Source organism: Erpetoichthys calabaricus, chromosome 8 (assembly GCF_900747795.2).
Source record: "Erpetoichthys calabaricus chromosome 8, fErpCal1.3, whole genome shotgun sequence".
Lineage (NCBI taxonomy): Eukaryota > Metazoa > Chordata > Cladistia > Polypteriformes > Polypteridae > Erpetoichthys > Erpetoichthys calabaricus.
Genome location: NC_041401.2, coordinates 46,599,137 through 46,613,217, shown reverse-complemented (window position 1 = coordinate 46,613,217; position 14,081 = coordinate 46,599,137). Strand labels below are relative to the sequence as shown.

The window sequence follows — 14,081 nt, the reverse complement described above, 5'->3', positions numbered from 1 at the left end:
AGTGTACTCTTAACTACAGTGTATATGTAAATGTACCCATTTATAAACAGTATATAGTTACAATTACATATAAAATATAACATTCAACACACAAAAACAAATTTTTGAAAAAGCATTATGTAGCATATACTTAGGAATATACATACTGCAAATGTACTGAACATATTTCTTGAAATTGTTATGTATTAGATACTTGAAACACCTACTGTAAATGATATTGTTGAAAAAAAAATATCACTCTAGACCAGGGGTGTCGAACTCCGGGCCTGGAGGGCCACAGTGGCTACAGGTTTTCATTCTAACCCTTTTCCTAATCAGCGAGCAGTTTTCACTGCTAATTAACTCCTTTTCCATTCATTTTAATAGCCCTGTTTTTAAGGATTCAGTCCTCGAATTGATTCCTTTCTTCAGTCAGCCAAACAGAAATGATACGTGAAACGAGCCAACAGATGACCAACTAAACTAGGATTTCAAACTCCAACCAATTTCACTCCAAACAGTCTCTTAATGAGAAGCTGATTCTTGCTGTTAATTAAGCCCGTTATTTAATTCCATGGCTTGTTGCTGCTCTCATTCTGCCACAGCAGACTTTTTCTGTTTTTTCTAAAACATTTTCAAAATGTTTTGGTGACCTGAGAGATCAACTTTACTGAGACCTTCACCTTTATTTATTTTCAGATATTGTGTGATGGGCACAGGTGAGCTGGTCATATGGTGGCTTGTTTGATGTCTCATTATTGTTTGGCTACTAATTAAGGAAAAAGAGACAATTAAGTGGCCTGAGTCAAGTTAATTAAAACTAAAGCAAAAGAAGTTAATTAGCAGTAAATACGGCTCACTAATGAAGAAGATGGTTAGAATGAAAACATGTAGCCACTGCGGCCCTCGAGGACTGGAGTTCGACACCTGTGCTCTAGACAGTACTGCAGGATATTTTCCTCCATCTCTTACTGCAATCATTTCAACAAAGGAAACCCCACTCTTTTACTGGCGGTTATTGCAACATCGGCTCTTCGATTGCTGTAAGTGGGTCATCAGTGAACTTAAAAAGGTAAAAATGGATCCCAAAACCACAAAGCCTGAAAACACCCACGTATTTCCAACCCACAAGTGCTTAAAAAATAAATAAAAAATCTTGCAGTATTTCAATTTGAGGGATATATTAATGGATCATAACTAAACTATTATGAGTACCATAATGGATATATAACTCTGATTCCCATGCAGTGGCTATGCAGCACTACATGGCTGATTATACATGCAAATCAGCCATGTGCTCAGCACATCTCAAAACAAATTTTAAAGAAGCCTCCCGCTCCTTTCTTCAGAAGAGGACATGGTGTCCAATAATTAAAATGAAAGATTTATTACTATTTACAAGGTGTTTTTTTATTCTTGATAAGGGTATCTGCTCAGATAAATCAGAAATAACACAAAGCTTCATCAAACAATGGAACAAGCCAGTCTCACACTGCTGCTGTGTGGCATAGCCAATGTGTGCCCCAAGAGTGGAACTCTTGTCAGCACAGTGATGTATATTTTATTTACTTATTGCTAGTTTGTGGCCGTTGGTTGTACTTTGTTTGCAGTATTCCCTTCGTCTGCGTCTTTTGTTGTTTTTTAGGCACAGTGGTTTACCCCTGTTGCCTTACATCTCAGATTACATATTAAGCCACAATAAATGGTCCAGTTAACTTGGCAGACTTTTCCTTAGTCCTCATGGGCAGTTAAAAGACCATTGCATATTTATAATCCACTTAAAACTCTTCCTTCTCTGTTGACTTCAATACATTTCGCAGAGTTTGGTGAAGTTCACAAACATTTATGTGATTTCACATAACTCATGGTGAAGCAAACTCCTTAGGGTTGGCTCATCACTAGTAAATAATCTTCTTATATAATCCACAACCGTGGCTGTCCATTTCTCTGTCCAGGATTTTAAATCACCTGTAGCTCACAAACCATTTCACCTATTGATCTGAAATTTAGAACTCATGTACTATGTGATGTCTACTATCCGCTTTCGGGGTGATGATTGACCTCGTTTTATTTTTATTTTATTGTAGAATCAACTCTTGGCAGCAGCCAGCAGAGCGACCATGCAGGGCATGCGTACGGGTGCCACTATCATTCCCTACCACCTTTGCCGTCACTTCCCCTACCTCTTCATATCTTAAATCATTGTTGAGGCAGATTGAAGACTTAAGTGCCAGCTTAAGTGAAAATTAAGGAAAACGTACTAAGTAATTGCAACACAAACACTGACTTAACCAGCTTTAACGCAAAAGTCAAGTGTATTCACTGCACATTATCATGCAATGCGCCGTTACTGGTAATAAATAATTGGAGATAAGCTACCATGTAGATGCCAATGGAAAACTGATAAACAACATTCAAGTCTACAGAGATTTCATTTGCCTTGCGCATTCTCTCTAGACCAGTTCTGGGTATTCCTCAATGCACAATGGTGTAGAAGAACACTGACATATTTTTAATTGACAACAACAAATAGCCAGTCACAGTAATTAGTAAGAATGCAATTTGAACAGGAGCCAGGAGTCAAAACCAATATTCCAGAAAAAAGGAGTTAAAGAGGTTCATTTGTAATGAGAAAATGCAAAAATCAGGATGTTAACCAATGTGCACCACCATCTTTTATAGTTGGAGCAAGATGAAACACAACTAATGTGACATTTGCATACCATTCCTACCAGCCTTTTCAAGTAATAGTAAGCAAATGGCGATGCATATGAAAAATTCAAAATTGTAACACAAATAATGATACAAAAATTTTAAAAGTAAAGCAAAAAATCAGAAAGCAAAATATTGTTAAGAGGGGTAAAATGCATTGAGTGTGATGTCATTTCAAGATTTCTATTTATGATGGCAGCACGGTAATACACTCCAAATAGGAATCGTTAGTATGGAGTAAATATTATTTCACAAAAAAAGTATACATTATTGAGCAGTGTGTAATAGGTGCATTATTTTTGATTGAATGGCATTTGAATAGGTTGAAAAAAGGACAGGATATAACAGAAGATTTTTTTTTTCATACAGTATATGTACTGTTTCTTAAAAGTTTTTATACTGTATACAATGATGTAAAAGCATATTAGCCCCCTTTCCATCTGTTGTGGCCTAGTTAACATCTTTTGTGGGTTACCATAATGTATTTTATAGAGGAGAGTTTGTGAGAAGAAAAATTACAGCAAGGTTTGCTGTGATGATTGGTAATTTTACAAGTAATGTATGACTGTTTTTTATTCTGTTTTGGTCATCATCAGCTAAGTGCAGCTGGAACTATTAAAAATGAACCATTTATTATTGCCGTTTATAAAAGAGAATTCATATTCATAACCCATGCCCCTAAATAATCAATGTTGTACATTAGGGCAATGAAAACTTTTCTCGTCTTTGAGAAGTACTCGCGTCAGTCATCCTCTCACTTACTGTTCTGCGATAATAAGAGACTGGCCCGGAACAATCAGACTTCCTCATTCTCTGTAAAAGCCTTCAGACCTTTCTAGAAGAATTTTTTGGACTTTCCAATCCATCTGAGAAATGTAATCTTACTGCATAAGCACCAGAGTTTCCTGTCAGTAGACTGTGCCTTGTTTATGTCTCACATTTGGGACACCACCAATAAAAACAAAAACAAAACTTCACAAGAATCTGTATTTTGCCTTTTGTACTTGTCATCTTAATATTCTGGTCAATACCTAAAGCTGATGACCATATCTGAGGAAGGGGTTGAAGGCTGACTGGTAAATTGCAGGTCTTGCTACTAGCTAATCATTAATAATAAATCCACCTAATTCATATACAACTGAAAAGAGTTGATAATTCACATTTTATTCTGGTTAACAAAAGTCATATAGCCTCCCCTTATTGTGAAGTTACTCTTTTATTCTTTAAACTACAGCATAACCAGTCAGACACTGTGAAAAACAAGCAATGACCAGGTCTGATTGAAATTATAACTAAAAAGTAGTGTCCACTGATGTCAGGAAAGAGACTTAAGAAGACCACTTATACTGGCTGGTCACATCCTCCCCTGTTCTGCTGTTATGGTTAACCATTACTGATATAAAGAGTAACAAAGAGTTACGTTAATTAATTGTAGTTACATCGATAATTCCGAATACTTTTCGTAATAGTATGAAAATGAATTGCAGAACTGCAAACAATAGTTTGACTCCACTCTATCAGTAATGCCTTCGTCTAACAGGCCCATTATTCTTTTCAAAATTAAATAAGAAATTAAGTGTATTTGTTTAACATGGTGATTATGGTTACACAGCTCCACCTGACATCACATCTAATAATAAAAGTTAATGTATTACTGTTATGTTTCAAGCATTTCAGTAGTTTAGGGTCAGAACTAGTTTAATGTAAATGTCATTTACTGTCATAAACATTCAGGCAACCTGGCACTGTTTTCATTAAAATGCTAAATTATGAAATTCACTTTTAAAACAAGTAACTGAAGGCAACATTTTAATTAACATCTTTTGCATTCATTTATAAATGAGCAATTATCTTTTTAGCATGTTGAGGCATTTAGTAAACAAAGAGCAAAGGAAAATGAAAAGGGCATGAATGAAAGCACACAGTTTGACACAATGGGAGAAGGAAAGATATGGAGAAATGATCAATTATTGGAGATTTTCATTATTTGTCTTTACAAAGAGGATATTATGTGCATGTATGTGTATACTGTATATGGCGCTAGAGCCATCCATCTGGAAAAAGAAAAATACAGATAAAAAAAATTTCCATATTGACAAATTAATAAAGAAAATGTCTGAAATAGAATGTTTAAGTTCAACTGCTGGGTTATCCAGCCTAAATAGATATAGTTGTATCTCAACAGTCTGCACATTTGCAGATGAATAATTATAAGGGTCCATTACACTCATGAATCCCCTAAATCCAGAGCCTGTATAAGCTTTTAACTTTGCCTTTCTATGATCCTGTTGCTCTGTCTTCCTGAGTGTGTTTTAACTTGGAAAGGAATTGGGGAACACCACTCCTCAAAACATATACCTCCTCTTTTAATGTTGGCCATTGGTATAACGTCTAATTCTCTTTTACATCACTTGTTATTAGACATCCGACACTATATTGTGCTACTGTATCAATTCTTTACAGACGACACTTTACTTTGTATCATGCTATCGTGTCAATTTTATGCAGCCATCATTTTATTCTATGTTGTGCTGCTGGAACAATTCTATTGGTGCACCCACTGATTTAACTAATGCACATAATCCCCAGTGGTAGACGCATTAAATTAATATATTAATATTAAATAATCTTATGTGCCAAAGCAAAAGCAAATCAAGATGTGACAATCATTGCCAGTACAACCTACTATTGCTAGATGTTCAGTCTGCTTTGCTGTTCACCGTTTTATCCTTTTCAACAAGGCACATGTACCTCATTCATGATGGTGGTGGAAGAACCCTGATCAGCTCTGTTATTGACACTTTTGTGTAATTCTGTACTCAAGATAACTTTGCCTTTTATTTGGGCTCATAAATAAAAATCTATATCCAAAACCAGCGGCTTCAATGTTAATAAACTAACGTATGCTTCTGATAGCAGTGGGAGTCTATAGTGAGATGTGCTTTATATAACTTAGAAGAAAGTTTGTAGTGAAGCACATTTGTGGGAAACGTTCTTATCAGTAAAAATACATACAGCCAAATAACAAAGCAGCACTCTGGACTTAAAATGCCTAAGAGTCATTGACATTTTTCATTTAAAAAATACCTAAGTAATACAATTCTTATCTAAGTATGAAAACCTTTGCAAAAACATACAATAAGCATATTATGGGCAGCACAATGCTTCAGACCCCAGGGTTTGACTTTTAATTATATGGACTTTATGCCAGAGTTTGGATTTTCTAACATTACTCCAGGGTGTGGATTTTCCTTCCTTTCGTTTTTAATTTCTTGTAGTAAAGACATGCATGTTAGGGTAAGTGGCAGAGTTAAACTAGTAAATGTATATTGTAGTTTAAATGTGAATGTGAGTGAACCTTCTATCCAGAGTCTATCCTGTCTTGTCATGCCATTGACCATGAAGTGTATGAGAAAGTTAGAAAATGAATAGATCGATGGAGGTACAGTATATTTTAACAAGTTGCATGGAGGAACAGTGAATGGTGTTGCTGCCTCTCACCTGCAGACTTTTTAATTCATAGTATTAGCAGGACTTTTCTGTGTCGAGTTTGTACGATCTTTAAATGTTTGTTTTGGATTTAGAACTTTAGAACATTAAACAAATTAACAACAACAATCCATTCAGCCTAATTGTGCTCAATAATTCCTATTCACCTAATTTCTCCAAAAATAACATCAAATTGAGCTTTGAAGGTCCTTAAAAACCCTACTCTCTACCACACTACCTCTTAACATATTCCATGTGTCTATGGTTCTGCACACACTCCAGTTGATATCCACACCTCAGTAATTTTCTAGCACAGCTGACTGGTGAGTGTCTTGTTTCCTAACAAAATTGATATTTTTTGCTTCTTTGAGTGTACATGTATGTGACCTGTGATGGACTCACATCCCATTCCTCTCCAAAATCCTGTGTTGAAATAAATGTGTCTAAAAATGAATAAATGAATAAAAGGTCAAAACTTAAAAAAACCATGGAGTTCACAACATTCAGAAAGTGTGGGGTTTAGAAGTACATTTTATCCTTTAAATGGTTAAGAAATATTAACAGCTGTAATACAATGGATGTTTACTGTCATTTCGTATATACATTTTGAAGAGGCATGAACATTTGAGCATTTTTATTTGTGCAGCTAGAAACCACTATTTTTGACATTTCTTGTAATTTTTTTGTCAATAAGTTCTTCAGGCATATTATTGTGATGTCTATAATGCTTGTGAATTGTCATAATATTGTAGTATGATTGAAGGAGCACCTTCATTCCTGAGCTACAGAACTGGAATATTTGAATTTATTTAATAGAAAGTACAACATTCAAGCTGAAGTTGAAGTTTATTGTTACATGTGCTGAGAACAGAGACATATCTAAACAACTACAGAATATTACCTGATCACTTACATTCAATTGTGACTGTAAAGTTTGCTAAACAGTACTGGCTTCTTTTGTCTCTTTAAAATTTTCTTTTTTGTTCACAGTACATAAATGGGAAGTGGATAGCGGGGGAAAAACACATCACTAAGGCTACATTCCTAAGTTCTAAGGTTATAGACTGTGAAGTTCCTCCTCTGCATAGCATAGCCAGTGAAACAGTTGGCTTCATGATGGACGAAAAGCCATTTGCCAAATGGGAAATAAAAGTAAGTTTATTATAAATTATGATACTTTATTTCTTGGGTATGTCTTGAAATTCTGTAAGAACACACTGTATGGTCAAACGTATCTGGACACTGGATACCCCACTTAATTACTGAGTTTGGGTGTTTCAGCCACTCCTGTTGTTAACAGGTGCATAAAATCAAGCACAGAGCCATGCAATCTCCATTGGCAAACACTGGTAGTAAAATCGATCATACTGAAGGGCTTAGTGACTTTAAACGCCGCACCTTGCCACAAGTCAATATGTGAAATTTCTGCTCTGAGCACCAATAAGGAAACCAGACTTGCTGATTGTGCCCTTTATGTGCAAACACAGCCATCCAATTTCCTCATTAATGATTCCGGGGCTGCATATCTTTGTAGCTGCACACACTTGCAACCATTGAGCCCAAGTTGCACTGGGAACTGTTAATGCTACAGCATACAGAGACAGACATCTTGGTCAACAGTGAGCTTTCAATTTTGTGGCAACAGTTTGGGGAAAGCCCTTTATTGTTCCATCTTGGCTTTGGCACTGTTCACAAATCTGAATCCATACAGACATGGCATGATGAGTTTGGTGTGAAGGAACTTGAGTGGTCTGTGCAGAGCCCTGACCTCAGCCCTACTAAAAACCTTTGGAATGAACTGGAGCACCAACTGTGAGCCAGAACCTCATCACCACCTGACCTAACAAATACTCTTTTAGTTGAATAAGCATAAATTCTGACAGAAACCCCCCAAAATCTTCTGGAAATCCTTCATATAAGAATGGAGATTGTTATAGCTGCAAAAAAAAGGGTTGATTAACTCCATACTAATACCCATGGTTTTGGAATGGGATGTCCATCAAGCTCATGTAGATGTGATGGTCAGGTGTCCACAAACCATTAATCACATAGTGTAACTGGCCATTTTGCAACACAGGATGTAGGCAAGGTCAAAGTTTTAAATCCGTTTATTATATAAGACACTCAGATATCATTTGTACAAAATATAAAGAAAACTCAAGGGCTACGTAGTCGAAACACTGTGTCTCTGATCTTCTTTTTAATTAATTTTTTTAGTGTGGGAAAACCTTATTTTCACCAGTAATTTCATGCATTAATAAGCAGGTGGATAAGTGACAAAGGAAGAAAATAAATGTAAGATTTTATACAAAGGGTTTCCTCCGGGCGTTCCGGTGTCCTCCCACAGTCCAAAGACATGCAGGTTAGGTGGATTGGCGATTCTAAATTGGCCCTAGTGTGGGTGTGTTTGTGTGTGTCCTGTGGTGGGTTGGCACCCTGCCCAGGATTGTTTCCTGCCTTGTGCCCTGTGTTGGCTGGGATTGGCTCCAGCAGACCCCCGTGACCCTGTGTTCGGATTCAACGGGTTGGAAAATGGATTTTATACAAAGGAAGTAAAAATATTAGATACAGCTACATAATGGGAGAGAAGGGTTGACATCTTGAAAGTATACCTTTTGACAAAACTTTTTGGAATCATAGTGAAGTATCCATAATTCATAACCAGAAAAGTTTACAGAAAGATTAATAGAATGTCGAGTTACATAGTATGGCCTGTGAAATACAAATTAAGAGATGTCATGCCATGTGCTGTGCAAAGAACTTTTGAGGACTCATCTCAATTATGCAGTTTTGGTTTCCATATACAGTATATACGTAAAAGACATATCAACACTAGAGAAAGTCCAGAGACAAGCAGCTAGGCTACGTAATTATGGGGTATGAGCAATGAAGAAAGACTGAAAGAGTTTAACCTTTTCAGTTTGTCATTAAAGATTAAGAGATGACACAATAATACTGTTAAAAGGTATGAAGGGAATTACAATGGTGGATGCCAACCATTAATTTAAAAGAAGTTCTTCAACTAGAATATGAGGGTGCAAATGGAACATGGCTAAAAGTAAATTTTGCACTAATATTAAAAAGCATGTTTAAAAGATGAATACAGGCAACTATAAATACATGGAATAACCTACTAAGCAGTGTAGCAGTAATGTGAGCGCTTTAAATCTTGGCTTTTTCTTTTTTTTTTACTAGTTAGATGAACAGAGATTGACCAGGTGGGATATTGCTGAATGACTTTTTGTCTCCAGAAGCCCTCTTAAGTTTTAATATACACCTAATAGTCAGCAGACCCCCAGCTATTTGACTCTGTAGTCTAACTCCCTTTACCTTATTGCTGAAGATATGATGGTTTCTTAAAATTACTTTGCTCTCTGGGGTTCTAACACTTATCAGACTGCTAAATTGTAATGTAATAGAGAATGTTTCTTGATTACCTTCAGGAGCACATGCACTGCTCTCAAAAGAGATGTAAATGGTGTGTAATATAATAATAGGTGACCCACAATTAACTTCTCCTAAATTACCAATTAATCAATGCACATTCCTTTAAAACAGAAAATGCTTTTCCTGGTATACCACACACACTATACACTCTCCATGTTGCGCTTTTTATTTTGCCATCTCGTAGCTTTTCAATATTGGTGATATTATCCCATACATTTTAGAAGAAACACGAAGTTTCAGAATGAATTTGAAGCTTTCACCGATCTATTAGCGGGATTCACATATAACCCATTTTGACAATTTGCCCACTATTAATTTATATCAACATTTTGGTACTGCTTTATTACACTGCATTGTTGTAACATGATAAAACTTTTAATTTTTCTCATGTGTCAGCTGTTTCTACAAATTTTAACCAAAAGGGCTTATAATATATTGAATAATTTTATGATTTTGTAGTTCTCTGCCCAGTTAACTTAATTTTTTCAAATCTGTCCAACTATCTTAAATGCCGGTTATGTCACAGGTTGCCTTTATTATTAATGATTGCTTTCCATTTTTTAGTGTGTAGTAATTTGTTAAGTTGCCCCATACAACTCACAAGGGGCTTTGCTTGTTTTTGGACAGGATCCAGTTTCAGACAAATTAACCATGCAATCTAAAATTTGCAGACAACATCCAAATATAAATTAAAAAAACACCACTTGGGCTTTGTCTTTTTAGATAACTAATGATGGCTTACTGTACAGTGAATCCAAAGTGGCAACCTTTTATGATGGTGTATGTCAGGTTTGTGGATCTTCATCAAGTGGACTCTGTAAGTTAAAGGTAATTTAAAATGATAGCAAATTAATTCATCATATCTTTTTGGCATTTATTCTTGATTAATGTTATTTATGGTCTTATTGCACCTAATTACCTGCTATATAATATACAGGAAGAAAATGTCACTTTTTCCAATAAGTAGACTCTGTCATTTGGGAAATGATCCTTCATTTACTGTACACATCACAAGCTGAATTTTGTTGTCCTTCACTCTCAATGTACTGTTATAAAATGCCACAGAACTGTGATGTTCAGTACTTTGGCACAGAGATTAATCTTAAATACTTTAGTTGGGGGATATGGATATGTTAAATGAAGTGCAGAATTGTTTGGTTATTTTTAGATTTGTTGCATTCAAACAGTGCAGCTCTTGTTTATCTGTGTTTTTAGTCCCATTCTAAATAGGTTTAAAAAAAGAGAGAAAAGGGAGCATTAAATGGAAAAGCTAACTGTTCTGTTAAATAGCTTTTAAAAATCTGCTTATTGATCTATATTTGAGTCAGAGCCACGATGCTGTCAAAACAGGATATTTATGTGAAAATCTGTGCAAATAGTCTAATAAAAGCTCTGCAAATCTTGAACTGCTGTTTGTTCATCCATATGGGTTAAGAAACTACATGCACATTTGATTTTTCTTAAGTGGAATAAATAAATAAAACAGCTTGTGTACAGTCCAGAGTGCAAGCGTTAACACTTTACTGAGCATTTTTATGACCTTCATGATACGTCAAAATCATAGAATGCAACATCAGCCCTCCATTTAAAATGGCTTAGAAATTCTGATGGGAAATATGTGAATTTCGAAATACTAAACATTTGGGCACGCAATCTCAAAACTGCCTGTGCAAGAAATAAATCAGTAAAAGCATGCACTGTTATTTTTAGAAACTTCCAATGATAAATACAGATATGCAAGCTTTCAAAATCTCATGAAAGGGGAATTTCATTAGCATTTTAAAGCCATTCTTTTTTATTTTATTTCTTACTTTTGATATTCGATGTAAAGAATTTGTTCTTTTCAATTATGACTGTGTTCACTTGTAGGAAAAGACTTGCAATATAGACGGAATGTGCTATGCTGAAGAGGACCCCAATCCAACAAGTCCATGTCTTCTTTGTAAACCTGGCATTTCAAAATTCACTTGGTCTATAAATGAAAGTAAGATGTCTTTTAAATTGTCTAATTAATATTTAGTTTGGAAGGATATGATTGTATATTCGCAGTTAGGAGACCCGCGTTCGCTTCCCGGGTCCTCCCTGATGTGGAGTTTGCATGTTCTCCCCGTGTCTGCGTGGGTTTCCTCCGGGCGCTCCGGTTTCCTCCCACAGTCCAAAGACATGTAGGTTAGGTGCATTGGTGATTCTAAATTGTCCCTAGTGTGTGCTTGGTGTGTGTATGTGGTTGTGTGCGCCCTGTGGTGGGCTGGCGCCCTGCCCGGGGTTTGTTTCCTGCCTTGTGCCCTGTGTTGGTTGGGATTGGCTCCAGCAGACTCCCATGACCCTGTAGTTAGGATATAGCAGGTTGGATAATGGATGGATGATTGTATATTGGACAGTGGTACTTATGGTCATAATTTAGATTGTGGGCACGCAAAATGAATACCCTGATTTAGCAGACACTCATATTATTTTAATATGCACTCATGTAAGAAAAACAGATAATGATAAATTCAAGATTCCCATAAATAAGTTCATGATGTTAGAAATTAGTATAGTACCCTAAGCAGCCATTTATGGTGATGGCATTTAACGATAAACCTATACCGTAGAACAATTAAATAAAGCAATTATCTAAAGCAAATGAAAAATAAAGCTTTATACAGGCAGAAGAGGTTTATTTGTTCTAAGACAGAAATTCAGTTCAATTCTGTTTATTTTTGTATAGCACTTTTCTCTGCAGAGGTGCAGAGTGCTAAGACAAATATAGATTTTACAAATTACAGAATTAGTACACTGTGGCCAAGTACAGATATGACAAGTCATGCAAAAATCAAAGTTTGGATGCCAACTGAATCTTCCCATTTAATTAACTGAAAATGTCGAACAAAAACAATGCCTCTTGGCATTCATGTTTCTTGCCCTTAGGCTCAGTGTAAACAAACAGGTTTGGCTGTAGCTTCAGATTCAGGGTCTACTTGACAGGTGGGTTGCTGTGGTCACAAAAGATGCAAGGGAACTGGAAGGGTTGGGACTAAGTGCCCTCACTGGCCAGTTTCTAGGGAGTGAAGAAGAGGAGAATTTTGGTGACAGTGCCCCCGCTCGACTGAGAGGGTTATTACATACCTTATTACAAAGCCTGTGAGGAGGTCCTCCAACATGCATCAAGAGACTTATACATAAAGACAGAGATTTGTTTAAATGCAACAGTTTGAAACTAATTAACATAAATGGAAACCAACAGTGTTAGAAATAGACTTCAAATATGTGGCGTTACTCTCACTCCCTAACTTTCTTTAATTGTAACCTTATAAGGTAATCTGTATAAGTTATGACATCATATCAGTAATAAATTGCTATACCTTTATGACTTTGTATGTAAATATTTCCAAAAAACCCTTTGTTTCCTACATGAAAAATACAATCACGTAGATTAAATTACTTTTGTTGTAATCTTTTGGGAATTCCAAATATCAGGATGAAGTGTTTATTCCTTCTGTCTGCTATCTGTATGAGTGTAAATGCCAGTCATTCTGAGGTTATACAGTCCTTAATTATGGTGTTTGAAGTGTTGTTAATCATAAAGTATAAACATGTATATGTATATATATTGTAAGAGAGTGAAAGAGAGAGGCACATAAAGGTTTGGGGCACCTGAAGGGCAAACCCCGTATAACTGAATGAAAAGAAAAGATGTTGTACAAGAAGCATTGAAGAGAATGTCTTTCCAGATGCAAGTCTAATGGTTGACTGACAAAGATGGCGATGCTTCCACTTTTAAGTACTTCCGTGCATAAAGGTTAAGGTGGCTAGACACCACAAGTTGTGTCATCAGTGTTTAAACTGTCAATCTTCAGGTCTGCAGAGGAGGAAGAGAAAAGGTGTTAGTATACAGCATCAACCCGTGGAACATCGGGGAATTGCCATTACTATATATATATATATATATATATATATATATATATATATATATAGATATATATATATATATATATATATATATATATAGATATATATATATAGATATATATATATATAGATATAGATATATATACTGTATATATATGTTTTGATGAATATGAAAACAAGAACAATATGATGTTGTCTCCAATGTGGCATTTACATAATGTTGCCCTTTAAGCGTAGCTTTACAGGGAAAGTAGCATTACACTATTAAAAGGGATGTAAATCTTCTTATTTAATATGCTACCATGGCTGTCTCTTTGTCTGTCCAGGATTTTAAATCACCTGTAGCTCACAAACCATTTGACCTACTGACCTGAAATTTAGTACGTCTACTATCTGCTTTAGGGGTGATGCTTGACCTCCAAGGTTATTCCTCTTTTTATTTTTATTTTATTGTAGAATCAACTCTCGGCAGTGGTCAGCAGGGCGGCCGTGCAGCACAACCGTATGGGCGCCATTCTCATCCCTACCACCTTTGCCATCACTTCCCCTACCTTTTCATATCG

The 14,081-nt window shown here is 35.8% G+C and overlaps 1 protein-coding gene across 1 annotated transcript in view; it reads left to right on the top strand.

Annotated features, from left to right (window-relative positions):
- The window catches only part of si:ch211-246m6.5 (von Willebrand factor D and EGF domain-containing protein), a 393,193-nt gene that overhangs the window by 260,371 nt on the left and 118,741 nt on the right, over positions 1 to 14,081 (top strand). The window contains exons 14-16 of the mRNA XM_028806510.2: positions 7,171 to 7,332; positions 10,351 to 10,455; positions 11,497 to 11,611. Of these exons, the coding sequence (XP_028662343.1) occupies positions 7,171 to 7,332; positions 10,351 to 10,455; positions 11,497 to 11,611 (382 nt within the window). The remainder of the gene's footprint in view (positions 1 to 7,170; positions 7,333 to 10,350; positions 10,456 to 11,496; positions 11,612 to 14,081) is intronic.